This window comes from Camelus dromedarius, chromosome 24 (assembly GCF_036321535.1).
Source record: "Camelus dromedarius isolate mCamDro1 chromosome 24, mCamDro1.pat, whole genome shotgun sequence".
NCBI classification, from domain to species: domain Eukaryota; kingdom Metazoa; phylum Chordata; class Mammalia; order Artiodactyla; family Camelidae; genus Camelus; species Camelus dromedarius.
Genome location: NC_087459.1, coordinates 9,727,861 through 9,755,273, shown reverse-complemented (window position 1 = coordinate 9,755,273; position 27,413 = coordinate 9,727,861). Strand labels below are relative to the sequence as shown.

General features: G+C 49.6%; 3 protein-coding genes across 10 annotated transcripts in view; 1 reads left to right on the top strand and 2 right to left on the bottom strand.

The window, feature by feature from the left end:
- Window positions 1-6,253, bottom strand: part of CLUAP1 (clusterin associated protein 1) — a 29,473-nt gene extending 23,220 nt beyond the window's left edge. For 4 of the 6 annotated variants that reach the window (XR_010377653.1, XM_031447806.2, XM_031447807.2 and 1 more), the window contains exons 1-4: window positions 6,108-6,246; window positions 3,639-3,750; window positions 2,687-2,771; window positions 2,250-2,429 (exon numbers count right to left, since the gene is read on the bottom strand). Coding sequence is in view for 5 of the 6 variants with exons in the window: in XM_031447806.2 (XP_031303666.2) it covers window positions 2,250-2,429; window positions 2,687-2,771; window positions 3,639-3,750; window positions 6,108-6,129 (399 nt within the window). In the remaining variant the exon portion in view is untranslated. Of the gene's footprint in view, window positions 1-2,249; window positions 2,430-2,686; window positions 2,772-3,638; window positions 3,751-6,107 lie in introns of all 6 variants that reach the window. The other 2 variants (XM_031447810.2, XM_031447811.2) reach the window with 2 other exon arrangements.
- Window positions 6,254-8,633: 2,380 nt separating this feature from the next.
- NAA60 (N-alpha-acetyltransferase 60, NatF catalytic subunit) overlaps window positions 8,634-27,413 on the bottom strand; it is a 31,112-nt gene continuing 12,332 nt past the window's right edge. Inside the window, exons 2-6 of one of the 3 annotated variants that reach the window (XM_031447812.2) lie at window positions 25,534-25,649; window positions 23,504-23,633; window positions 21,466-21,562; window positions 19,095-19,354; window positions 8,634-18,259 (exon numbers count right to left, since the gene is read on the bottom strand). In XM_031447812.2, the coding sequence (XP_031303672.2) occupies window positions 17,528-18,259; window positions 19,095-19,354; window positions 21,466-21,562; window positions 23,504-23,633; window positions 25,534-25,643 (1,329 nt within the window). In that variant the 5' untranslated portion in view covers window positions 25,644-25,649 and the 3' untranslated portion in view covers window positions 8,634-17,527. Of the gene's footprint in view, window positions 18,260-19,094; window positions 19,418-20,462; window positions 20,698-21,465; window positions 21,563-23,503; window positions 23,634-25,533; window positions 25,650-27,413 lie in introns of those variants that run through there. The other 2 variants (XM_031447815.2, XM_031447814.2) reach the window with 2 other exon arrangements.
- On the top strand, window positions 13,738-15,006 carry C24H16orf90 (chromosome 24 C16orf90 homolog). Its single transcript, XM_031447780.2, has 3 exons — window positions 13,738-13,756; window positions 14,072-14,458; window positions 14,849-15,006. The coding sequence occupies exons 1-3, from the start codon at window positions 13,738-13,740 to the stop codon at window positions 15,004-15,006; spliced, it is 564 nt and encodes a 187-aa protein (XP_031303640.1).

Genomic DNA, 27,413 nt, shown 5'->3' with positions numbered 1-27,413 from the left:
TCTCAGCTTTCATTTTTAAGTTATTTTTAATTGCAGTTTTTATTTGTTTATTTATTTATTTTGGTGGGAGGAAGTAATTAGATTTATTTATTTTTAGAGGAGGTACTAGGGATTGAACCCAGGACCTCGTGCATGCTAAGCATGCAGTCTACTGCTTGAGCTATGCCCTCCCCCTGAGAAGCTCTCAGCTTTAATACTGAGATTAAAGCTCTGAGCTAAGGCTCACTGTCTCCACTTGGATATCTCTTGGACATTGCAAATTTAACATGCCCCAAAGCAAACCCCTCATCTTTCCTGACAACCCTGCTCCTTCCACACTCTTCTCCATTTCAGTAAATGGCAACTTCATCCCTGCAGGTACTCAGACCAAAAACCTTAGAGCTATGATATCGAATACTATCCACTAGTCACATGTAGGCATCTTCAGTGTTAAACTATTTACCATTATATAAAATGTAAACCTCAGTTCCTTGGTCATGCTGGCAACACGTGGCTAGTGGCTACTGTATGGCATGGCATACATGCAAACACACCCATGGTCACAGGGAGTGCCGCCGGACAGAGCTGCTTCAGGATCCTCCTTGGGCTGCCTGTTTTCTTTCAACCTACATCCAATCCCATTAGATCTACCTTCAAAATACGTCCTAACCTCTGGCTACTTCCTTCCACTGAGGAGTCTGGCTCCTGTGTATGATTTTTGAGGCCTGACCACAGTCAATTACAGCAACTTTACCTGGCAGGCCACATGGGGAATGCCGACCCCAACACCAGTGCCCTGAAGTCTCTGAAGACAGTTGCAGTCAAGGACTCAGGCCCTCTGGCCAGGCATATCCTGATAAAGACCTGCATTCCCAGCCCTGCATTCCTCATTCCCAGGTCTCTTTATCTGAGGTGTGGACCCCAGTCTTTTTCAGTGTCTCTGCTGAGGCCACCTTATGGGGAAAGTGGGGAGAAAACTAAGGCCACTTTTCCCACTGACTCAGTACCTACTACTTTTCCACTCCCAGCCCTCCCACACCTCTGGGTGCATTAAAGCTGCCAGAGTAATCGTGTGAAACAGGGAGTTGATACTTCCTCCGGTTTTAGCCCCTTGCTTATACCACCGCAGTTAAAGACAGTTCTCGTTTTTGGCTTGTTGCTTTGAGTCCTCAGACACTGGCAGCTCATCCTCTCTCCCTAAGCTCAGCTGAGCACTCGACCTGTGCTCCACTCAAAGTCACCACTGCCTCTTGCTGGCTTTTAAAAATTTTTTTTTTTTTTTTTTGGCAGGGGGAGTAATCAGGTTTATTTATTGAATTTTTTTTTAAATGGAGGTACTGGGGATTGAACCCAGGACCTCATGCATGCTAAGCACACGCTCTACTGCTGAGCTATACCCTCCCCCATCTCTTGCTTTCTAACACTTCCGCCTCTGCTTTCCCCTTCAGTCTGATCTTAACCCAGCAACCAGAGTGATTCCTCTAATGTGAAATTCCTAGTCATGTCCTTCTCTCTTCAAAACTCAACGATTTTCCACCTCAGGTAAAAAAGTCTTCTGGGGGAGAGTAGAGCTCAGTGGTAAGTGTGTGCTTAGCATGCACGAGGTCCTGGGTTCAATCCCCAGTGCCTCTATTAAATAAACAAACCAAATTACCCCCTACCCCTACAAAAAACCCAAAAACCAAAAAGTCAGTTTTAAAGGACCCAGGGACCACAGGGTCTATCACTGCCTCCCCTCCCAACTCTGACCACATGGCTCCCTTGCATTTCCTCAAACACACACAGCCCACCTTCCACTGAATGGCCTGCTCTTTTCCTCCTTCAGATCTCTGCTGAAGATGTCACCCAATCCTCAGGGTGAGGACTGTCACCCTGAGGCTGACCCAGCTCCCTACGTGGGACACCTCCTCCGTGCCCTGCAGCCCTCCCATTTTGCTATCCTGCACACACTCAGCACGTCTGACCCGCTGCTCCTTCTGCTTTGGGGTTTACGCCCTGACTCCACAAGCTGAGCCGTGGGTACAGAGGATTCCTGTCCTTGCCGTTCACGCCTGTATCCCTGGTGCTGGAACGGTGCCTGGCAGACAGCAGGCTTTCAATAAATAGTTGCATGTATTGTCCCTTCTGTTTTTATCCAAAAGCAGATGAGCACAAACCTCGGGCCTCGGTCAAGCAGTGAGGAAAGAAGGGGCGCTGTACCTGACAGGCTCCGTTTCACAGTTTGAGAAATAAACATCCCACCCCTCACAGCAAGCTTTCCTTGCCCTTACCTTTGAGCTAATATCAAACTTGAACTTGCTGGTATCTTCCTCTCCTGTCTTAGAGCCCTCCATCCCTTTGGTCATCATAGCGTTGTACAGGACAGACGTGATCTTCAACAGCTCTTTCACTGCGTGCCCATCTGCTTGATAAAGCTTCTTAGTATTGAGTTTTATATGTGCCTTGGTGGCCTATTTTCAGACCGAAAAAAAGAAGTTTAAGATCTTTTCTATGTAAAATCTAAACCAAATCCCATGTAGGTCATTTGAAACTGTCTCTGCCAACATGATTCACTTTTATTTGTGTATTCTTTTTCATATTCTGTTTCACCACAGGCTACTACAAGGTATTGAATACAATCCCTTGTGCTACACAGTAGGACCTTGTTGTCTTCATCTCCTTCTAACGTATTTAATTGTACAACTCCATCAAATAACTGTGAACTAACCATGAACTGAGCAACTGCCTTAATGAAGAAAACTCGGTCTTGTTCAGTCTCAACATCAGAAGGGATGTCAGTCTGAGGTTCATACCTATTGCAGCGAGAGAGAAGATACGAGTTAATTAAGCAAAAAGTCCACAGTGAGAAAGAACAGGAAGCTGAGTCCCCAGCTAAGGGAGCAGGAGTAAGAAAAGGCTTCAGAAGCAACACAAAATACCAAACATCCGAAAAAACAAATCCTCACCTAACGATAGGCTTAATGGATTTTAAAAACCAAATTTGGGGCCCAGCTTACAAAATTAAACCTATCTCAGACTTCAAAGTTTAATTAAAATAATCAGAACTATTATTCCGGCTGCCAGCCCCTGACCCAGCAGAGTTGCTGGAGTTCCTTCCTCTGAGTTATTGGTGACACACCAGGGGTCAGCAGGGTCAGTGGACTGCAGTCCTTGACCTCTCTCTGTACAGCCTACAACCTAAGAAGGGTTTTCACATTTTTAAAGGGTTACAAAAAATAAAACACAAGGAAGAATATATGACAGAGATCTTACGTAGCCTGCAATGACTGAAAGACTTGCTATCTCCTTAACAAAAAGTTTGCCAATCCTGAATCAAATTAGATTTTTCATGCAAAATGAAATCTAAATTATTTTCAATCCAGTGTGCTCACTGGAATGTGTGAGGAGGTCCTGTTACTCCCTCATGAAGGTGAGAGGATGAAGAGGAGCCTGGATGAGCCCCAAGTGCCTGCTTCCTACTGAGAATTCTTTAACCGCTGCCTGGTGCACTCCCTCCTCCCACAGTGTTCTTCACACTCAGCTGATTTTTAACAGGTTACAAATGAGTCTCCAATTTTACTGAACTTTTCTTTTTGCTTCACAAAAGTATCCTGTTTCTAGGCAGCTGATGAATAAAATCTAGTTTTCATTTTTAGACCTCACTAAAGTGCAGTTCTAACCTTTTCACAAGCCAGAGAAGCACTTCAGATACAAGTCCGAAATTTGGTGTGCGGAAATTTTCCATAGAAATATTTCGAGGGTATCCCAAGGCTCGCATCATCTCTGTAAAATCTGTCCAAGGTAAAGCACAATTTAGCCAGTTCTTTGTCAAACAGCAATGACTTATTAACTTAGACACCTTCTTTCTCTTCTTATCCCCAACCTGACACTTTTACGGACTATTTATCAACTCTAAGAAAGAAAGAAAAAAAGAAGATAAAAGTTAAAATACTTAATCTGCTTCCTGAAAAACACTTATTTAAGTTCGACGGGAGAAGTAGAAACTGTACATTAAAACGGGGTTTAGGGACTGGCTGTGAATTTAATTTCTCTCTTGGATACCTCATTTATCTCTTGGATATCTTTCTCTTTACCACTTAAAATGAGAACTAGCTGGCTTTATGAAATGTCATAAAGAAAAACATTTTTAAACGTTAATTGTGTTTTTTTGCAGGGTGACAGTGGTAAGGTGAAGTCTGTGTTCCTGAGTTATTTCTGAGTTGTCCTCTTTTTTTTAGTGAGCACACAGGACCTTAGTAACACAAATTTAAGATGTCAGTTGCACTGTATTTACAGAAATCTAAAAGAGAATGGTTGAACTGTAGAGCAATATTTAGGTTTATTATCAAACAGGCTAGAACAGTAATACTAATACTTGTGGTCACTAAGCTTTAAGCAAGACTTGGAAATAAACACAGTATTTTTTCAGTTCTCACGATGCGCCAAGATCTATATTCAGTGTGCTTCTGGCTATATGACATCTGTCCTCACTCTTCTTGAAGGTGGAGATGCAAAATGTCCCAATGATATTCACAAATAAGCGACCTGGGCAATTGGAGGTTAGACTGGATTTCACCAGACAACACAAGAGAAGAGAAGGGCACAGGGAAGAGCAGCAGCATAGGAGGGCCCCATCACTGTTTTGGGGGAAATCTGAACTGAAATGATGGAAAACAAAGCAGCAGCTCTCCCATCACAGAGTCAGGCACCACCTAAACATTTCACCAAGCTAAAGAGTAGTCAAGTTCTGTTAATTCCGCAGTATTATTGTCAAGATGGAGACAGTAAGATTCTTACCATAAAATGCACAATTGTAATGGCACTTTAAGGTCAAAATGCTCAGAAATCCCCTTCCTGTACACTCTTCCCAACACAACCCCATTCAACGTCCCCTAGCAGAATGCCAGCCTTCCCAAATTAAGAGGGAGGAGACACTGGTCTCTACGACATAAGGGCACCAAGAACCCCCAAATCCCAGAGGGCATAAACTCACATAACAGTGCTAGTAAGCATCAGTAAAATGTGGTGCCTCTTCCTGTATGTTTACATTGTAAGAAAAGAGCAATTCAAACTGAAAGGAGTAATTTTTAATGGTGAAATTTCAGGCACCAGCAACTCGGTTAGAAAATTGGCCTTAAAGAGGTCCCTCAGATCACCCCCAAATTGGCAATGCCTGCTACACCAATGCAGGTGGGGCCAGCTGGCTGCACTGCTACAAAGTCAGAAAATGATAGTGTACAAAAGGCAAGAGATTGAGTCACAGTCTGATGTTTTGATCCTTGTTTCCACCCAGTTCTAGCTGTGTGACCTGAAGCAAGCTACTTTACCTCTCTCTGCGTCAAAGAATTATACGCTACATCTCACTGTTAAAGTGAGGACTAAAATAAGATACTGATGTAAAATCCCTGCTGTGTAACAGGTGTCCCCCAAAGTAGTAGTAACTAAGTCTCTTATCCCCATTCTTCCACTTCCCCACCCTTCTAGCCAAGGCACATGGGTTTCCTTCGCCTCACCAGGTCCTTTAGATAAGGACGCAGACTTTAGAGGTTAGACAACATGAATTCACACTCCAGCACCAGCTCTTACCACCTGTGTCTGTTTACCGAGTTACCTGACCTCTTTGTGCCCATTTCCTCGTCTCTAAATGCAGGAGCACAGTTGTTTGGAGGAGTAAATGAAATGATGCACATACATAGAACAGGAAGTACCGAACTAACATCGGAAAATGTTACCTGCAATTATCATTATTCACCAGCCCTCTCCTAGGTTTTGTTGTTCATTTCTCTGAGCTCTAAGCTAACCCAACTCAAAAACGGTTCTCTGCGTTTCCCAATACGATCGCGAACAGCCCCATGTGGCTATATAAACCAATTAATGTTAGATAAAATTAAAACTTAGGTTCCTCAGCCGCACTAGCCACTCGTGGCATATACACAACCTCCCATCATCGCAGAAAATGTTACGAGACAAGGAAGGGCCGGGGCGCTCAGCCTCGGGGTTGGCAGCGCGCCAGGGGTGCCCCTGGGCCGCAGAGGCCCGGGAGGGGGCTCCGGCGCTCGAGTCTCGGCGGGGCCAGGACAGGGGGCGCGGCAGGCCTGAGCCCCGAGTCTCGGGAAGACTGCAAGTCACAGAGGGCAGGGCTGCCTTACTGCGGAGGTCGCGGAAAGACATGGCGCTCTGCTCCGGAGAAGCCAACAGTGTCCGCAGAAGCCAACGGTCTCCGCAGCTCGCCACTCAGCGCTCACGGGTCTCTATGGCAACGCGCGGAGCCCGCGACGGCGCGCAGCCGGGGCCAAACAATACAGGCGGCAAAACGGCCGTGCCATGTGCGCATGCTCCATGCGGGCCCGAGAGAGGGCAGCCGGCCGGCAGGGGGCATCCTGCGTTGCCGAGGGAGCGGGCTTTGGGATCCAGCCCCAGCTGACACCTGGGCCCTCTTCACACAATTTGCAAACATCTGGCACTGGCTAACACGGTCTGAGCACCTACTAAGTGCCTGACACTATGCTAGGCGCTCTACATACTGCTTCTCATTTCCTCCTAAACTCCTCTAGAAAGAATGTACGATAATGTCACGAAGCTGAGTCTCCCGCCTGGGTCCTGTGCCCAGCACACGTCTCTCTGGCATGTGTAAAGTAGCTAGCCGCGCCCCCGACCGAAGCCCCGGAGAAGCGCCCGCAGCGCGATGGCGTTGAGACCCCGGACTGCGAGGGACAGGCAATACTAATTGCTGAAGTGGCGGGATGAGGCCCGGCTGCGACCCGCGCATGCGCAGCCAGCCTGGGCTTCACGACAGGCCGGAAACCGGCCCGGTTCTTCGCGTCGTCGGTTGTCCGTCCACCGGGCAGAGTTTGAAGGAGGGTTGAGCGCGCCGGCGGTTCACCAGTGAGGATCGCACCCAACACGTGGTCGGATCAGCTGGCAGCTCACTTGGGAGTCCTCTCCACCGGGCTGCCCTAGTGGGGAACAGGCAACGGGTATGGCAAGGGAGCTGAAGTGAGCTGAGCCCAGAAGGGTGGGCGAACAAGAGGGACTGCTAACCGCTGGGACGCCCTCCACCCCTGCGTTGGTTTTGGCAAAGCAGCAGACACGTAAATACACCCACCTTAACGAAAGTCCCGAAATAGATCACACTTACATGGTTAGTACCACGAAGGTGATAGCCCTTCAGTGGAGAAAGAATAATCTTTAAACAAGTGATGGAACTGAGTTCATAAAAAATTTTCCCAATAATATCTACCCATCTGAGGGCCAATTCTGCCTGTTTTCCCAGAGCACCAAATGCCTCGTTCTGATTTTCACCGGGAATTCCTTTCAGGGTATGTTGCAGGTCAGTGACAGCAATGGCTAATGACTATTCTTGTAGAACTGGATAGTGGCCAACATTCTATGTTTCATAATCTCCCTTTCAAGTCTTCATTTTGACCAAGGTTTGGAGGCATTTCATGACCAGTTTGTCCACGGTGCTAGGAATGCTTATACCCAGGTCAAGGGAGGATTTCATTGATAGGCCACTCAGCATGCTATTACTGGACTGTTAACAACAGCCAAAAGCCTCTGGACTGACTTTTCTGTCTTACTAGTCTGTTGTGGTCCAGGAAATGGCTCCCTATTGTTGCTTCTTCCCAGATCTAGAGTTACACCATTAAAATCATTGATCTTATAGAACTGTATATTTGATCAATCATTTCAAGTAACCTAGTCAATTATTTTTATCGGAGACTCAGACACACATTTGGTAATACAAGAAACAATAATCTTGTGAAATAGAAGACAAGTAGTAAATCTAGTATCATTAATATGGCCATCAGGAAGTATTTAAGCTAAGAACTTCCATTAAGTTCAGCCCAGTATCTCCCCAGGTCATCTGACCTGGTCTGTTCTGCACCATTCATTATCTTTAAGAGAAATGATATATTGGTTTTATACATAAAGTTCACCAAAAATACATGCATCGTGACTCATTATAGGATTGAGAAAGGAATGTTGTCTTCAAAGGAGTTACATGGCTGACATCAGAAGAAGAAAATTTGACCTTTATGGTTGAGCAGGTATTCCTGCTGCTGGGGAGGTCTGGTTAGTGCATAATACAGATGCACAAGGCACACAAGAGGGGAGGAGGCCCAAATGGGTGGAGAAAAAAATTATGTTTAAATTTTCTTGTCTTGCTTTAAAATATGAATGTTACTTCATTACAAATAATAAGCAAAGGAAGGTGCTTAAGATTATTTGTCATCAGAGAAATGCATAGTAAACCACAAGGTATCAGTGGGTAGTTATTTGAATAGCTAAAACAACAGACACACAACAACAAAAACCCTGACAGTTCCAAGGGCTTGAAAGGATGTGGAGCAACTTGGCCTTTCATACATTATTGTTGAGAATGGGAAACAGGACAGCCACTTTGGAAAACACCTGGTAGTTTCTTTTGTTTTGTTGTTTTTGTTTTTGGGGGGAGGTAATTAGGTTTATTTATTTACTTTTTTTTAAAATGGAAGTACTGGAGATTGAACCCAGGACCTCGTGCATGCTAAGCATGTGCTTTACCATTGAGCTATACCCTCCCCCGCAACTTGGTAGTTTCTTAATAAACACATTTAACATACAGATCATCAATCCCACTCATCAAATCCCATTTGCCCAAGAGAAATGAAGACTTACATTCACACAAAAACTTGTACACAAATGTTGATAGCAGCTTTATTTATAATCGCCCCAAACTGGAAACCATTCAAGTGTCCCTCAACTTATGAATGGATAAACACACTGCAGTACATTCACATAATGAATTACCACTCAGGAACCAAAAAATAAAGAAGAAAAAGAAGCCAACTGCTGAAATACACAAGGACAATGATGACTCTCCAATGCCTTATGCTAAGTGGAAGAAGCCAGACTCAAAAGGCTTCCTACTGTACATTCCATTTATATGACAATCTGGGTAAGATGGAAATATAAAGACAAAACAAATCAGTGGTTTCCAGGAGCTGGGTGTCAAATAATTTCAGGGTGATGGACCTGTTCTATATCTTAATTGTGGTGGTAATTATACGGCAGTCACTGTTTGTCAAAACTCATACAGCTGTGCACTAAAAGGGGTGAGTTTTGCCATATCTAAAATTGTATCTCAGTGAGCATGACTTAAAAATTAGCCTTAGAAAAACAAAGCAATCCAATGGTTTCCTATTGCAATTCAAATAAAACTCACTCCCTTTAGCTGCACCTCCTCTGCTCCCTTCACTGCCTTCCCTCCATCCATCCTACCCTGCTCTCTGTTGAACAACCCCATATTCCTGCCTCCTGGCCTTTGCACGTGCAGTTCCCAGGAGCACTCTTCCCAACTTCAGATCTTTGTGAAGAGGCTTCCCGGACTACCTTCACCAAAGCAGATCCTTCCCGGCCACTCCCTATTACATCACCTTATTTTATTTTCATAGTATGATCTAGAAACATCTCCTTTGCTTATCTTTTGTGTCTCTGATCTGGACATGTAAGTGCCATGAAAATAGATACCTTCTCTGCCCTACTCGACTCTCTCCTCAAGTCTCCAATAGTATTTAGTGCTACATAAGCCCTCAGAACATGTATGTTTAATACCTGAATGAATGAATGAGTGAGCAAGAGTACATCATCCTCACTCCAGTGAGGCAAAGGGTCTTTGAGGAAAGGCCATGTCTCCACCCTCCCCTCATGCTCTGTGCTGACTCTGTCATGCCCAGTTCAGGGCTGGCACAATAGGCCAGTGGAAGTCCAGCAGATCTGCTGTAAGTTAGGGCTAACTGGTGTGCATAGGCATCTAGAGCTGTCCCTAAAGCCATGTGACCTTGGGAGGTTAACCTCTTGGTGACTCATATTCTTCAGTGTTACAACGGAGGTCGTGATGCCTGACCAGGTGGCTGTGAGGGCTACAGGAGAAGTGATGGGTGGTTTGGGGCAGACCGCACTTGACATCCACTGTAGACAGCAGAGCACAGAGGGAGCACCGACAAGGGGGCCAGAGCCCCCCTCCTCGGTTTTAAATTTCTTTCAACTGCTTTATGGACAGAAGATAAAGTGCATATATTTAAAGTGTGCAATTTAACAAATTTTGGCAAGCGTATACATGCAAGAAACCATCCCCACAGTCAAGAGAGAAACACATCCTTCACCTCGTTTCCCCGTGCCCAGCCCTTTGTATTATCACCCTCCTGCCATTCCCTGTACCATAGGCAACCATTCCTCTGCTTTGTGTCATCGTAGACTTGCGTACTTCTAGAGTTTTCTATACATGTCATCGTATAACATATGCTCCTTTTTTTCTGGCTTCTTTTACTCAGCATAATTATTCTGAGACCCATCCATGTTGTAGCCTGTATCAGTAATTCATTCCTTTTTACTGCCGACTTGTATATCCATCACATGGATAGACTGCAGTTTTATTTACCCATCACTGGTTAATGGACATTTCCAATTTGGGGCCAGTACAAATAAAGCTGGTACAAATATTCAGCTAGAAATCCTTTTACACACAATATGCTGTCTTATCTCTTCAGTAAATACCTAGAATGACACATCAGAGTCATAAAGCAGGTGAATATTTAACTTTTTTCTTTTTCAATCAACTTTTAATTTTTGAATAGTTTTAGATTTTCAAAAAAGCTGCAAAGATAGTACAGAGTTCCTGTAGATTCCATCCACCCTCACACCCCTGTCACTGTTGACATCTTACATTAGTATGATGCATTTCTCATAACTGATGAACCAACACTGACACATTATTATTAACTAAAGTCAAAATTTCTTTATTTTTAACTTAATGTCCTTTTTCTGTTCCATGATTTGATTCAGGACACCACATTGCATCTAATTTTCATTTCTCTTTGGGTTCCTCTAGATTTGTGACAGTTTCTCCAACTTTCCTTGTTTTCGATGACCCTAACAGTTTTGAGTAGTGCTGGTCAGTTACTTAGTTTTACTGTGGTAAAATATACATAACATAAAATTTACCTTTTTAAGTGTACAATTCAGTAACACTAAGTACATTTGAAATGTTGTTCAATCACCACCTCTATTTAGTTCCAAAATATTTCAATCACCCCAAAAGGAAATGTCACACCAATTAAGCAGTCACTTCCAAATGGGAGTGACTCCCCTGCCCCCATCCCTGGTAATCACTAATCTGCTTTCTGTCACTATGGATTTGTTTATTCTGCCTATTTAATACAAATGGAATCATAAAATATGTGGCATTTTGCATCTGGCTTTTACCACTGAGCATTATGTTCTTGACATTCATCCATGTTGCCCTGGGTATCAGTACTTCTTTCCTTTTTATGGCTGAATAATATTTCCTTGAATGGACAGACTACAATTTGTTTATCCATCCATTAGTTGATGGACATTTGGGTTCTTTCCACTCTTTGGTTACTTCTATGAATAATGCTGCTATGAATGTTTGTGTATAAGTATTTATTTAAATACCTGTTTTCAGTTCTTTTGGGGTGTATACCTAGGAGTGGAATTGCTAGGTCATATGGTAATTCTATGTTTAACTTGCTGAAAAACTGCCGAACTGTTTTCTATAGTGGCTGTACTATTTTACATTCCCACCAGCAGTGTGGGAGGGTTTCAGATTTCTCCACATTCTCATTAACACTTGTCATTTTCTGTTTTTGCTGTTTTTTAGAGCCAACCTCATGGGTGTGAAGTAGTGTCTCACTGTAGCTTAAATTTGCATTTTCCTAATGACTAATGATGTTGAACATCTTTTCATGTGTTTGTTGACCATTTATATACATCTTATATGGAGAACTGTGTATTCAAGTTCTTCACCTTTTTTATTTTATTTTATTTTGGGAGGGAGGTAATTAGGTTATTTATTTATTTATTTATTTATTTATTTATTTATTTATTTATTTATTTTAGAGGAGATACTGGGATTGAACCCAGGACCTTGTGCATGCTAAGCATGCGCTCTACCACTTGAGCTATATCCTTCCCCACCTCTTCACCTATTTTTAAATTGAGTTGTTCGTCTTTCTGTTGAGTTGTAAGAGTTCTTTATATATTCTAGATACTACACTCTAATCACATATACAATTTGCAAATGTTTTCTCTCATTTTGTAGGCTGTCTTTTCTTGATAGCTTCTTTTGCAGCACAAAAGTTTTCAATTTTGAAGAAGTCCAATTTATCTGTTTTTGTTGCTTTTTTCTTTTGTTGTCATATCTAAGAACCCATTGCCAAATCCATCATGATGAAGGTTTACCCCTGTTTTCTTCAGAGTCTTACAGTTTTAGTGTAGTGCTTATATTTAGGTCTTTGTTGCTTTTTGAGTTAATTTTTTGTATATGGTGTGAGGTAGGGGTCTAATGCCATTCTTCATTCTTCATTCGTTATCACCTGGACTTCCAGTTGTTCTTTCCATTTGCTGAATAGACTATTCCTTCCCCCACTGAACAGTCTTGGCAATCTTGTCAAAAATCAATTGTCCATAGATGTATGGGTTAATTCTCGGCTCTCTACTCTATTCCATCGGTCTAGATGTCTAGCCTTATGCCAGCTCCACACTGTTTTGTTTACTGTAACACTGTATGTAGTAAGTTTTTAAGTCAGGAAATCTGAGTCTTCAAACTTTTTCTTTAAGATCATTTTTGGCTTTTGGTCTCCCTTGTAATTCTACATGAATTTTAGGATCAGTTTGCCTGTTTCTGCCTAAAAGGACATTGGGATTTTGATAAGAATTGCATTGAATCTATAGATCACTTTGGGAAGGAATGCTGTCTTAACAGTATTAAATACATGAATGAGGATATTTTTCCATTTATTTAAGTCTTATTTTTTTTCAGCAATACTTTGTAGTTTTCAGTGTTGTCTTGTACCTCCATGGTTAATTTTATGACTGTTTTATTCTTTTTGTTCTTTGCTTGCGTGTAGTAATACAGTTAATTTTTGTGTGTTGATCTTGTATCCTGAGATTCTGCTGAACCTTATTTGCTGATAGGTTTTTTTTTAGCTCAAGTAGTTCTTTTTTGAGTGTGAATGTTTCCTGTCTATAAGATCATGTCATCTGTGAATAAAGAGAATTTAAAGTTTAACTTTTTAGAAACTGCTTCTCAAACTGGTGGTACCATCTTACATTCCCTGCAGCAGTACATGAGAGTTCCAGTTCCTCCACATCCTGCTTCACAGTTGGTACCATTCACACAGTATGCCATCATCTACTTATGGGAAAATGGACAGAAAAATTAAATGAGCTGCCCAGTCATCCAGAACCACCTGTCAGCATGCTCAAAGCACTAACCCAGATATAAGCAAGTCTGCACCCCTAAGCCTTCATGTCCCACCCATAGATGAGGAAATGGATACCTCAAAAGTTCACCCCAGGAAGTGACTTCCCAGCCTGCAAAAGCTGTCTGCCTATCTGAAGCCAGAGGGACCAGGGACCTCCCCTAGGATTCCATCTCCATCCCTTGCCCTCCTCCCACCCTGATCCTGCCCTGGACATCCTTTCCCAAACTCAGGGGTCCAGGAAACCCGGGAGTCTTCCCTGTGACATCATAGAGCTGGTTGCCAGGGGAGACTTGCAGACTCAGCCCATAGGTAGGGGAGAGCAGAGCCCTGCTGCACAGGAGGCCCGGCCACTCCTCCCCACCACACTGGCCCTCCATGGAAGCCTTGGTCTGTGCGTTCTCTGAGCTGCGCATAAGAGAAGGTGCCGGGCTGCGGGGAGGAGTGGCAGGAGCAGAGATGCCCTCCTGTCCTGACCTGGGCCCAAAGCCACAAGGGTGGCCTTAGGGACATGCATGCGTGGGAGAGGGGTATGGCCACTGGTCCAGGCTGTGTGACCCTGGGTACCAGAATACTCTTTTTAGGGTAGAGGGCAAAACAGGTTGGCAGAAAGAGCCTGAAGTCCTGAAAGTGATCTTGGTGCCAAGGCTCAAGCTTCTCAGAGCTCCTGTTAGTTGGGAGGGAAGCTATGTGGGGTGGGAGGAGGTGGGAGGTGGTGGGAGGCGATGGGAGGCAAGGGGCTGAGCCCTTCTGACAGACAGGTAAGCTGAGGCTCCGCAGGTGGGGGGTGGAGCCCATCTCACGAGCATGTGACTGCGTTTTCCCCTCATGGCCACTGTGGCCAGCCGGCCACCACCCTCCTGCTCTCCCCTCCACAGATGCAGTGAGCTGGGCCCAAGGACGCCTCAGCCACCCTGACACTCCACCCAACATCTACGAAGGGGGGCTGGGGGCCCAGCAGCAGCAGTGCCCCAGTGCCCAGGGGAGCAAGCCCAAGAACTTTCGACTGCGCCACCTCCGGGGCCTGGCCCTCTATCTGCCGGGCCACGTGCAGCCTGCTGGCCAGTGTGAGAGCCACTGGCTGGGCCGGCTCATGGCCAGGGGCTGCCTCCCACAGCCCAAGGGTGTGGCCTGGCCCCTGGAGCTACCACAGGGGATTCTAGGCCCAGGTAACAGCCACCGCTCAGCACTTCTGGAAGCTCAACTGCCCAGGGACAGCCTAGGAAATACAGGTAAGCACCTGTCCAGGTGCTGCAGGGCTGGGGACTGAATGGGAAAACCCAGGGAAGGGTGGAGCAGGGGAATCAGATGGACCTAGGTGGCCCTTCTCCACTCCCAAGCCTCCTGGGTCCCTGTCCCAGCTCCACACTTAATGAAGGATCTTGGACGGCTCTTCCCAACTGGCTGGGCCTCAGTTTCCCCATTTGTAAAATCAGGGGTTCAGGTTAGATAAGGGTCCTTCTAGTTTGAACCATGTTTCCCTCTTTCTTCTCTCCTCATGGGTTCTCTTTAAGGAGAACGTCCCCTCCCCTCCTGTTTTGAAGGATGCCAGGTTCTGGGGGTCACAGGGTGGACTGGCAGCCTCCCCTGGGTACCTGAGTGACTCTTCTCCCTTTCCTCAGCTTCCAGTTCCAGCATGGACCCAGCCAAGGGTGCCCCCTCCCAGTCCTGTCCCCCTGAAGGCTTGGGGCTCAGGCCCAAGAGATCCTGGGGGGCCTCAGAGGAGCCCACATGTCCTTTGTACAAGAGAACTCGCTTTGGGGCTCTGGAGAGGCCGTAGGGATCCGAGTGCCAGGGCTGGTTCTCCCAGCTTGGGACAGGAGGGGAAAGGATGGCCCAGGAGGAGGAGGCAGGTCCAGGAAGGGCTCAGTCCCTACCAGTGGCACCCCAACACTGAGACACCTGGGCAGCTGCCCAGCACCAGAGCCTGGGCCAGCCTCAGGAAAACTCAAGGGGGAAGGGAGGAGGAAGTCCTGCAGGAGGGACAGAAAAAATAGAAGCCTGGGCATGCTCTTGCAGCCTGCTCCAACTCAAGTCAGCCACTTGTACCTGAGAGGCTGGGTGGAGCAGAGAGTTTGGGCTCCCAAGAGGCTGGGGAGCCTGCAGGTCTAGTATCAATAAAAGCCAAGGCCTGCACCTTCTGTCCCTGTGGTCTGTCTGTCATCAGGCAATTCAGCTAGAGAAACAGCCCCTTGGCACCTGTGTTCTGAGAGCAAAGTTCTGTGTTAATCGATCCTGGGGAATCCAGGTGTTCCACCCTGAGTTGAGAAGGGAGCCGTCCTCCTCTGGGTGGGCAGGGTCTCAGCAGGCCTAAAAGCAGGGCTTGGCACTCTAGGCCGAGGGGGCAGAGGACAAAGGAAGTTAGACTGGGTTTGTGGAGGATGTCAGGGAGGAGGGCAAGTTCCCAACCTGGGCAGAGAGGCTGGCCCTGACCCCACGCTGCCCCTCAATGAAGGCTTGGTTGTGTTCACTCTCCCTGGGGCCCCCTGGCTGCCCTGACCCTCCAGGCAGAGTGGGCACAGCCCTTCTCCACCCAGCTGGGTTGGACTCCAGGTAACCCGGCCTGGGCTCTTCTGTAATGGGATGTCTTAACCTCACACTGTTGACATCTTTGTTGTGGGGGGCTGTCCTGTACGCTACAGGATGTTTAGCAGCGTCCCTGGTCTCCTCCCACTGTGGCTACCAAAACTGTCTCCAGATAGTCTAATGTTCCCTGGAGGGGGCAGAATCACTCTGGCTGAGGGCCCCCTGCTCTACATCACTGGGCCTCAGCCCTGCAGGGGACAGGATGGGAAGACCTGGGTTTGCCTCAGCGACTCTCCCCTACCTGCTGACTTCCCGTCCTGGCAGCCCAAGTCAGGCTGGGACTGACCTATCCCTCTCACAGGCTTCTGTCAGACCACACGTGATGGTGTCAAGGACACTCTGGAAACCAGGGCAGCTGGGTCCCTTCCAGACCCAGAGAAACGCTCCCTCAGGCCCTGCCCTGTTCCCTCCTATAGCAGATTCTGGAGACTTGGGTCCCTGCGTGCTTTTCAGGCTGTTTCAAGTATGGGTGTGGCCCTGGGTGGTGGGAGCTCACAGTCCAGGCCACCAGCCTCAGGACTTGTTCCCTAGGGAGGGCCATCTGGGTGAGACCCAGGCCTCAGGGAGCAGCAAACACGGGCTTGGGAGGGACCAGGCCCGGGCTGGGCTCTCAGGCCCACCATCAGGAGCTGTGTGGCTCATGGGCAACTCCCAGCCCCTGACCCAGTTTTCCTCCTTTGTCTAACGGGGTGACAAGCATGACCCCCTGCCCCTGGGGTGGCCAGAAGCTCCAAGAAGAGGTTGGTGGAAGCACCACCAGGGGTTGGGATGAGCTGGCACCTTGCCTCAGGCTCCTGTGGTGGGCTGCGCTGGCCCAGGGTCTCTGCCTGACTGTGTTGAATCACCAGCTCTAGGACCTCTCCCCAGGGACCGCATTCTTTGGCAGAGTAAATTACAATCATGATTGTAAAAAACAATTGCCCTTTGAGCTGCAAGCCATCGTTGGGACTTGCTAGGTGACAAGCAGTTCCTAGGCCACCCTCAGCCACAGGGCAGATCCACAGGGGCAGGGCCAAAGTGTAGCGAGCCTGGGAAGACAGGATGTGACCAATTAGTCTCTTTATTTGCAATGAGACAAAACACTATAATCCTGTTCAACACTGGGCTGGACACTGCAGTGACTGGCGGGGTGGGGTAGGGGGGCAGGGCAGGACAAGGCCTCTGAGCTCAATTATGAATGTCCAAGGCAGAACCTTCTGGAAGACTCTTCCCTTACCCAAGGAGCAGAAATAAAAATCACATGATCATCGTGGATTCAGATTAGAGAGCACATGGAGCTGGGCCTCAGCGTGAAGTCAATGTCAGCGCAGAGGTGGGAACACCCAGCCAAGGGAGGAGAATGGCCTTTCATGCCCGGATCACCTTCATCTCGAGAAGCCCTTTCCCACCATGAGGACATAGGAGCCCCAGGCTGGGAAGTTCTGAGGGGAGGAAGGACACCAGTCACGGAGCCCCCGCCTGGGGTGCTCCGTCTCCTCCTGCCCTTGGGCCAGTGCTCCCTGGCAATGGCTCCAATAGGCCACAGTAGCTCTGCACCACCCCCTCTGCTCTGGAGGTCAGGGCAGGTGGCAGGCAGCTCGGAAGGGACACCAGGAGCACACACCGTCCACACGCACACTTCCTGGCATCAAACAGCCTCTCCGGTCTCTGCCCCAGAGGCGGAGGGACCACAAGGCACGTGACTGCCCCAGCCTCAACAGCTGGGTTTCACTTGATCAAGGCCGGCTCAGCTTCCTCTGGTCCGCATCTACCCAGGCCTCTGCGCTACAGCCCAGGGGGCTGGGGGCCTGGGGGACAGGACGCCCAGGACCCTTGGCGGCGCCTGTCTTCAGCCTGGTCCCCTGCGGTAGCTCAGCTGAACGGGGCATCCACCAGACGACTGGCGGTTCTGCTTGCTCTAGACAGTGAACCGGCCTGCAAGCCTCAGCCTCCCAGCGGCGGTGTGGAGAACAGTCCCGTTGTCCGACCGCCTGAGTCGGGAGCAAAGCCCCAGAGCTGCGTGTGGGAGACAAGCCTCCCGCGCTGTGCCCACCAAGCACCAGCCCCGGGTGGGGAGGCAGGGGCTGCGCCCTGCGCCCCAGGCTTCTGTGCACTGGGTCTGCACGGGAGTCTGGCGCTCCCTTTAATTTGCCCCTGCATTGTTCTGACGCTCCTGTGTCTTTAGGGTGAAGTCTGTCCACGACACTTAGGGTCTTCCCTCCCAGAAGTTCGTTCCCACTTTGGAGGAAGGAGCTGGAAGGAACAGGCAGTGGAGGGGAAGAGGCCAGTGAGGGGTGTGGGGAAGCAGGGAGGGAAGCCCTTTTGGGTGCCCTCGCTCCCAGGGCAGCAGAGGAGACAGACCACAGAGCACATGCCACACCCCAGCGGCCCCAGAGGCTGGTGCGCGGGGCAGGACCAGCGCTCAGAGGAAGCGCAGGTTTCCACACAGGAAGGAGGGCTGGGAGAGCCTGCAGGAGAGACAAGAGGGGAGTAGGGGTGAAGGCCTCCATGGGAATGCTCTTCCTCACCCTGCCAGTCCAGCTGAGGAGCCTGCAGCTGGGTTCCAGGTGCTTCTGGAGCGCGAGCCCATGTCCAGTGACCATCGGCCCCCATGGTCTCAGCACAAACCCCAGCACTGATGGGGGCACCGGCCCAGGAGGCCACAGAGCCCTGCTGCAGGCTTGGTACGCCTAAAGATCTGCTAGGCTGTGTCCATAAACAGGGGGCAGACCCCGGAGTCCCCACGACCCCTCCCATCTCTGCAGTCCCCAGAGGTCTGAGACCAGCTCCCTGCTGTGCACACGGGTGCTCAGAAGTGGCCACGTCTGAGCAGGGCCCTTAGCAACCAGGTGCTGCCACAGGGCAAGGCCACCCAGCTTCAGTTTGAATGACGATGGCGTAGGTGCTGAGGCCGACGCTTACGGTGGGGCACCGCCCAGGACACAGCAGCACAGATGCCCCCTCAAAAGGGGAAGCTGAGTGTCTGGGGGCGGAGGTAGAAGGGGCTTGATCTTTTGGTACCTTTTCAGTTTTCAAACCATGGGAATGCATTATTTGTTAAGAAGTAGTTCAGGAAGTGAAAAAATGAAGTTCTGACCGGGTCTCAAGGACTCTGCTTTCCCTCTGGAAGTTTCTGAGAGTTGGTCAGGAACCATCAGAGCCCTGGGCCCTGCTGCCCAACATCCCTCGGCAGCAACTGCCTATCCAGGGGCTCCTATTTTTATTGCTGAAAGCAATAAAATTTCTTGGTACTATCACCCAACTCTGCTCTGCTCCTGTTTCCCACCACCTGCTCTGCTGTACCTGTCGGAGACCGGGCATGCCCCGCGAAGCTCTGCTCTCGAGCCCACGTAGCACCAGGCCTGCAGCTGGGGCTCCTCTGCAGAGGACAGCAGAAGTCAGATGGCCAGGAGGGCAGTTTCCGCAGGGCACCAAGGGGTGGGGCCTGGTGGAGGCTGCCTGGCTAGTGTCACATGGTCCGGCTGTACTCGATGCCGCCCTTGGTGGTGATGCTGGACCATGGCAGGAAGCTGCAGAGCAGACTGTGGGCCTGGCGGTAGATCCTGTGCGGGATGGAGCAGGGGCTCAGGTTTGCTAGTGCAGAGCCCAGGTGCTGGATGTAGTCCGTGAGGCTCCGTTAAGGAAGACTGACTGGCTTCCCTGCCCCATACCCCAGGGCAGCACTGTCTGCAGGGCCACGTGGAGACTGTGGGCTGTTGTAGACAGCACACCGTTCTCATAGGAGGCCAAGGGCCTGCTCAGCCTCTGCAGGGCTGGCAAGTCTCATTTGACGGAGGGGCCTCCACTGTGCAAAATAATGCAGAGCAGAGCCTGGATACAAGAGGACCTTCTGGGTGAGGCCCCAGGCACATGGACAGGACTGGGTGCTGGGGGAGGTGCTTGGCAGAGCAAGTGTTCCTGGTTCTCCCCATACACTCAGTCCTCAGAGTGGCAGAGCCCTGTCCCTGTGATGAGCAGGAGTTAACAGTCCTGACTCCTTGGACCTCCACAGAGACCTATCGTCACGTGAGTGAGGCCTGCAGGGTTTGGGGCCACCCTCCTCATTCCCACTTATTTCCCCATGAAATGGATAAATCCTAGACTCATCCATTTAATTTCTCTCTCTCACATACACAGAGTGTTTTGGAGCCACACCCTATGACTACTAGGAAGTCTCCTGGCCCCACCCTACCTGTCAAGGGCTAGAGAGACTTAGAGAGGAGGGAGCAGGGCAGGGGCACACCTCTGGGTTACACACCTGGTAAAGAAGGTTTAAATCCAGGTGTTCAAAAACAGCAAACAATTCTCCTCACCTCACATCCTTGTCTTCCCGCCTGCCAGCACACAGCCTCATGAGAACAGGGGCTTTTGTTTCTCCTGTTCACTGCTGTGTCCTCCCAGATGGATGGATTCTGGACTAGGAGGTTTAAAACCCTCCCTTCATACCAGGCTGAAGTCCAGGGAGACCCGAGTGCCCGAGTGTGTCTTCTTTCCCAATGTCTGCACCCAGGCTACCATTTCCCAAGACGTGCTGGCCAGGTTTCCCCACCACACCACCTGGTACCGTGAGCTTGGCCTTGCCAATGCCATCTGAAGGCAACCACGGCTCCAGCTGGCGCACGGGCCCTGCTAGGAAGCCACAATCCCTCACCCCTGACAAAGAAAGGATATAGAATGGTCCAGGGAGGGTGTCCGCCATTGATGTAGAGGACGTAAGTGAAGCCATCTTTGAGTACCCCTCGTATGGAGTAGTAATAGGGGAGATAGTGATGCTGCTTAAAGTCTCTGTTTTCGTAGAAATTTATTGCTGTGTTGTTAGTAGTGAGGACGTGCAGGTAGATGGCTTTGCAGTGGTCCTGGGCGGTGGTTGATATGTGATCCTTTAAACTCTCAAGTAATAGGGAACCTACAGGGAAGAGGAGCAGGGCAGGCGGGAAGGAAGTGTGAGGCAGACAAGGAAGTGATTTTGCACAGATCTCTCTGCACCAGAGACAGACTTCCCGCGACCACCCACTGCTGAAGTCCCTAACATCCCATGGCCAGATGGGGCTTGTTAGCCAAGACCCTCGGGTGTCCGGGACCACAGATGCCAGCCTGCTAGTTCCCTCCCTGGGGCGAGACCTGTAGTGGAGGACTCACTGACCTTTCTGAACAACACAGAGTGTAAATCTGAGCCCAGGAAAATGGAACAGAGAGGCTCGCTGGCTGTGTGGCTGAGTGGGATGGGAATTTGGAGCCATGAGGGCGGCACAGCACCCCGGTGACAGGCATCTGATAGATGGTAGCTGGGACTGTTTGTTCAATTATGATTTCTACTTTTAATCCAGACTACCTTGGGACCAGACATAAGCTATGTGTGTGGCGAGGAGCACAGTAAAAGGGGTTCATTCCCTAAATGAGGCTGTTTGGGAGTTATTATTAATCTGATCTCGTCACACTTCCATAGCAGGAAGACTTGGTGAAGCGTGGAAAGAGGATGGTTGAAGGTCAAGGGGGTGGGTGGGGCCGGGAGACTTGCTGGGGGGACGAAGGATCAAAGTGGGACCTCAGACAGAGGGATGAGGGATAAGGGACGAGACAGAGATATTTCTGAGGGAGAATCATCAGGACGAAGGAAGTGACTGGATGTGGAGGTGGGGTGGTCAGGGTGGGGTTTGAGCTCGGCCCCCCTTACCTATGCCGTGCTTCCTGAACTCCTTCACTACTCCCAGGCTTAGAATGTAGGCAACCTGTGTGTCAACAGAGAAGCTGGAGGCTAGAATATCTCCATCCTAAAGGAAAAGTCAGAAACAGTCAGGTCAACAGTGGAGGCACCTGGTCCCCCTGCAGAATATGTCCCACAGGCTGACTTCCCGACCATGACACCTGGGGGAATACCTGGCGGGGCTGGAGGGGACAGAAGAGAGGACAATGGAGAACCACCCCCACCCCGCATAGAAATGAGAGGGTGCGGGCCCTTCTGTGACAAACTGCTAGTATGAGAGCACACACAAAAAGCCTGGGGTGGGTGGGAGACCGGACGAGGAAGGACAGCAATGCCAGGTGAGTGAGGTCATGGCGGTAAGAAGGAAATGTCTGTGATGCGTGGGTGCTCGGTGGGCCCTCACCACGTGTCCCTCAATAGCCAAGAGACAAGACAGGTGGACAAACACAAAGTGTGGAAAGTTCAACTAAAGGATCCTACACCGCCCCAGGTGGTCTCAGAGTAAAGCGGAAGGGAGGTGGGGGTGGCCACCCCAGTCTCTTGGTTCTGGAGGAGGAATTCTGGACTGAGAGAGTCATGGATCCAACCACCATGAGGTTCTCAAGTTCTTCTGCCTCATAAAGAACAAGAAGCATCTGCTGTGTACATGGTTTTTCTCCCCCACTGGAAAAGATGCTTGACGACTTGGCCTTTTTGGTCCCATCCACTGCTCACTGAGTGGCTCCCAGTTCCAGGTAGCCCCTGCTCCCCACTCCCTGCTCTCACCCAGCCCCTGTCCTCCTGGCCACAGTTAACCTGGACAGAGGCGGATGTGCCCAGCAGTCTCAGAGGCAAGGTGAGCACTTCATTCCCGGCTGATGTCTCTAAACAGGCTCTGCTTTAGCCCAGCATTGAATTCATTCAGCCTCTCAGGTGGGCCTGACAAAGTGCCAGCTCTCTCTCCTGAGAGCCCAGGGAACAGAAGTAAAGGGTCCTCATCTCTGTCCTCAAGGGAAAACCAATACACTCAAAGGAGCGAAGAGATCTAATTACCAAGCCTGTGGGGCTGGGGGTCACCCTGGCACTCAGGAAGAGCTGTGGGGGAGGGGCCTGGGGAACAAGTCACAGCAGGATTGCAGTGGGTGGGGCAGTTTGTTCCTCAAGAGGAAAGATCAAAAAGATATTGACATTTGCTGAAAGCACCAACATTTCTTCCTTGTTTTTGCTACATCTTAGCAGTGACAAATGGAAGAAAAGAACTCAGGAGGAAGCCAGGAGAAAAAAAGTTACTCTTAAAAGTAACCAATTTTGCCCGAATCTAAAGATGGCAAAACAGGGTAAACGAGTGGACTGGTCTTTCCAAGGGAGAGACATCCTTGTACTTTTGAAGAAACAGCCTCAGGCCTAAAAGAACCAGCTGCCACTGCTGGTGGATTTTCACTCCTGGGAGTAATCAGCCCCGTGGTGGTCGGCCCGAGTACTCGGTTGCAAAGGTGATCCAAGTTACCAGGCAGAATCTTGACCCACGTCAACCATGTGGCACAATGCGTTTGCAGCTGTGGCCTCACGTTTTACATTTAGGGCAGGATTTGCTAACCTGGTGCCCAAAGACCCTCACCAATTCTTAGACAGATCTTGAAGGGTCTATGAAGCTAGATGAAAAGAAATTATATCTTTGTTTTCACACCCTCTAACTTCAACAGGCCACAGCAGTATGAGCAGTTTCTGTGACACTGCCACCAGTAGGAGTCACAGACACTTCCACAGTCCTGACAACATCACAGGTTCTCAGTGCATCACTTATGCTCCTCCCTACTTCAAAACGGGCAATGAGCGTGAGACCGTGGTCAAGCCTTGTTACTAAGCGCATGTCTGACTGTCATGAACGCACAGCAAGAAATGAACTAGGTAGAAGCATCGCACATGGGGCCCCCAAGAGAAAGGGCCACAGAGCAGGCAGTGGGGCCATCACAAGCCCCCAGGGGCCTGTCCAGAGGGCGACCACCAAGTCACCGCTGCAAACACTCACCTCCTTGTGTATCTTGGTCCTGCTTTTTATTTCAGCTACGATCATTCCCACGATGGCGCCCCTGTAGGTGGCGGCAAGGGAAAAGAACTTCTTGTTGGAGGTGATATCACGATACCATGAGTCTGGGTACCTGAGGAGGAGACAAACTCGGATGAACCCGCCAAAGGTCAAGTCCAACCACTGTTGTGCTGCAGACAGTGGGACCACAGGGGACTCCAGGCTGCTCTGTCCCTCGCTCTGGGTTGACAAGGGGTCTGCCCATCACTTGGTCTCCACCAAATTGTCACATTCTCAGAGTATCAGCTTCTTAAAGTAATTATCTGTCCAGATGGGACTGGGAATTTCTGATGGGAAAAATGATCTTACAAGACACAGAGACAAGAGGGGGAAAATCCACGAGAGCAGTGCCTGGAGGGGCAGGTGGAGGAGTTAAGACAGACGACCCTCAGCAGCCCGCAGGCAGTTGGGTGACTTCCAAGAACTCTGTGAGACTTTTCCAAGACTGGGGGAAGTGGTGTGGGGAGAGCCAAGTGCACAGCTGAGTGCATCTGAGTTTCGGGGACAGGCCCTCAAGGGCAAGGTGTGTCCAGTAGCGCTAGGGCTGCTCACCAAGAGCCCTCCGAGGAGGGCAGAAAACAGACAGTGACTGCAGAGCCCCGGGAAGCAGTGATAAACAGGCAGATACAGCCACAACCAAGGAGATTCGGTCAGGAGGGTGTGTGGGTCTGTCTCCTAACGGACATACCAGGTTAGCCCAGGCTGCCTTCTTGAGACCAAGAGCTGGAGGAGGTCCTTGGGCCCTCAACAGAGAGGTGCTCTGCTCAGGTCTGCTCTGTAGAGGACACTGCCCATCCACTGGGAGATTCCATAGCACCTGAGCATCCCCAGGCCCCTCTCCTGGTCCTCTCCACACTCTGGCCTTCTGACCCCAGGAGAGCCACGCTGGTGCAGCAGCCAGGACATGGAGCTGCCACCACATAGCCCAGAGGGACTGCAGGTCTCTCCACTGTGTCTGGAACCTGAGGCCTTAGGCCCAGGAAGTGGCAAGGAGAGGAAGGCAGGCAGAGCACCTCGGGGCCACAGAGGCCCTGCCCAGTGTGGCTCTGCCTGCTCCAGGCCACCCTCAGCAGGACCCAATCCATGGACTTACTGGCTTACTGTCCAGTGGTGGGACTGCTGGCTTGAGAAGAGTTTACTTTCTAACCTACGAAGCCACTGCCAGCCCACACCCCCAGACAGCTGTGAGTTCACACCCCCATCAGGGACGCAAGGGATGCCCCCCACCCCTTCCTGCCGACGGTGGGTTAAACAAGTCTAAGGCTAAGGCTCATGGAAATGGGATGTTAGGCAGGATCTTATTCATTTTTAATGTTTAAAAGTTTGCACTATTTTTCTCACTACAAAAGCTCTATGTGCGTATTACAGAAAGATGTGGGAAATACAAACAGAAACGGACAAACCTGTAGGTGCTAATCATCCACTCACCCAAACTACCAGAAACATTTGCTACGTGGTGCACCTCCTCCCAAGCTTTTATCTCGTACATGTTTTTAAATAAAAGCGGGACTGTGATACACTCTGGTTTCTAGTCTACTTTTTTCACTTAGTATCTCATTTAAAAAAACTTTGTCAACAAATATACCTCTATGACAGATTTTTTTTTTTCCTGGCTGAATGATACTGTCTTTTTGCACACACATACCCTGATATATGTAACCAATTCATGTGAAGATACTTAAGTTGCTTCTCAATCTTCTGAACATTATAAGTAGCACTGCACTGAACATCTTCTTAACTAAAGTCTCAGCAAAGCCCTTTAGGGGAACTCTTCACATAAGTAACACGGTGACGTGCAAAGAGCCCGATGGCAGTTAGGGAGCAGGGCCTGGAGTCCCCGGATGGGCGAGGTCACTCTGGGCCTTCACAGCAAGTCTTCCAGCGTATCAGCACTGGGGGATCTGTGTACACATGCCCCAGCCGTGCCCCTGCCCCACCATCCACAGCTGGGGACAGCAGGCCGCTCAACTTACTCGATGGGGAACCAGTCGCCGCACAGATGCTTCACAGTGTCTATGTCATCGTGGCAGAGGAGGCGCAGGCTGACCTCGCTGAGGGCACTGGACGGCACCACCTCTGTCATTCACACCTGCAGGAAGAGGGGCATCAGGAGGGCGGCCACACCCCCTCACCAGTCCACCCACCCCATTCCTTCCTCCTCTTCATACCAATCTGTGCAGCAGGCGAGATGGGAAAGCACACACTGTCCCCAAGGATTAAAATGTCCTCAGTAACCATGCAGTGTTTCCCCCCACCACCGGTCACAGTCACCCCTACTTTGCAGGTGAGGAAATTGAGGCCCAGGAAAGCCTGGCAGGATGGGGACCCAGGGTCCCCTCGCTGCTCACATGGGATGCTCCAGTGCCCCACAGAGGGCAGTCTGCCTCTGGCCTGTGTTCTCTTTCCTCCTTGCCCCTGAGCTGCCCACTGAGCACCTACACCAGCCCTGCTTCTCCCTGGCCAGGCTCCAAGCTCTCTCACACCTGCTCTCTGTCCATGGGGAAAGCACACGACCTGCCAGCCCGACTTCTCCCAACCAGGGCCAGTGGTGACTGCCATGGAAACTCAGGGCTCAGCCCCATTTGGCGCAGCCTAGTGGGGAAGTGGGGGGCCCGTGACCTGCTGGATTTCCAGGGGAAATGGCACTTGTTGGGTGGGCTATTTCTCCTCCCCTACGCAGCAAATGAAGAGCTGGGCACAGAAAAAGAGACTTCGAGAGAGCAAAAGTTCAAGTCATGGGTCATTAGCTGCATGACTCTTAAATCAGGAAACTACATTCAACCCAGGTTGCTGACAGAGCAGCCTCTTGTTGCAGTTAAAGGAAGGCCACGTGCTAGGCCCTAACAAAGCACCCACACCCCCGAGACTTAGTCATCAAACGCCAAGGAGAAGTCGAACCTTTTCAACCTTGAGATCCCATAGTCACACCTCTCCTGGGGGTGGAGCCCAGCCTCTCCTAGTGCCCCCCGTGTGAAACACAGAGCCCTCAGGGTTCCCACCTAAAATTCTGGGGCTGAAGCTTCACAGGTAATACCCAGCACAAGATCAACCACACCACAACTGACAAACAGGGAATGGGTGGCATTCTACAAGACAACTAACTAGCCTGGTCTCTTCAAAAAGTCTGTATCATTAAAAAAAAAAAAAAAGTAGACTAAAAGAAACAAGGAGACCTACATCCAAATGTGACATGTAAACTCTTACTGGAAAAAAAAAAGCCAAACAACATTTTGTAGAAATTGAAATATGGGCTGGACAGCAGATGGTGTTATGAAATTGTTCTTAACTGCCTTCGATGTGGAAGGTATAGTGGTTACGCAGACAGTCTTAGGAGATGCATGCTTAAATACTTTGGAGTGATGCATCAGGAGGCCTAACACTAACTTTAAATGGTTCAAAAATGTTTTCAACTACTTAGGAAGCAAATGTGACAAAATGCTATTATTACCTGTTGGATCCAAGTGGCAGTCTGATATAAAATAGGAACTTACTGTCCATGCATTCAATCTTTCTACATATCTGAAATTTTTAACAAACATTGGGGTTGGGGTGGTGGGAGCCTGAACTTACCTAAACTGACCCTATAAGTCATAGTTCTGGGAGTGGGCACCGTGAGGGTCCAGGCGATGCCCAGAGGTCAAAGGGGGCCCAAGTGCAGTGAGGGGGCCCTCCTGCTGTCCTGACCCTGCTCCTGCCTGCTTCCCACGAGACACAGGCATTCCCCTGAGGGTCCCTGGGAAGGCTATGTCCTAACCTGTCACCTGCCAGGGGCTGAAATCTACCCTGAGGCTTGACCACAGGGCCAGTGGGACAGCTGTCAGTCTCTGAGCCCTAGACAGACCCCGGGATGCTC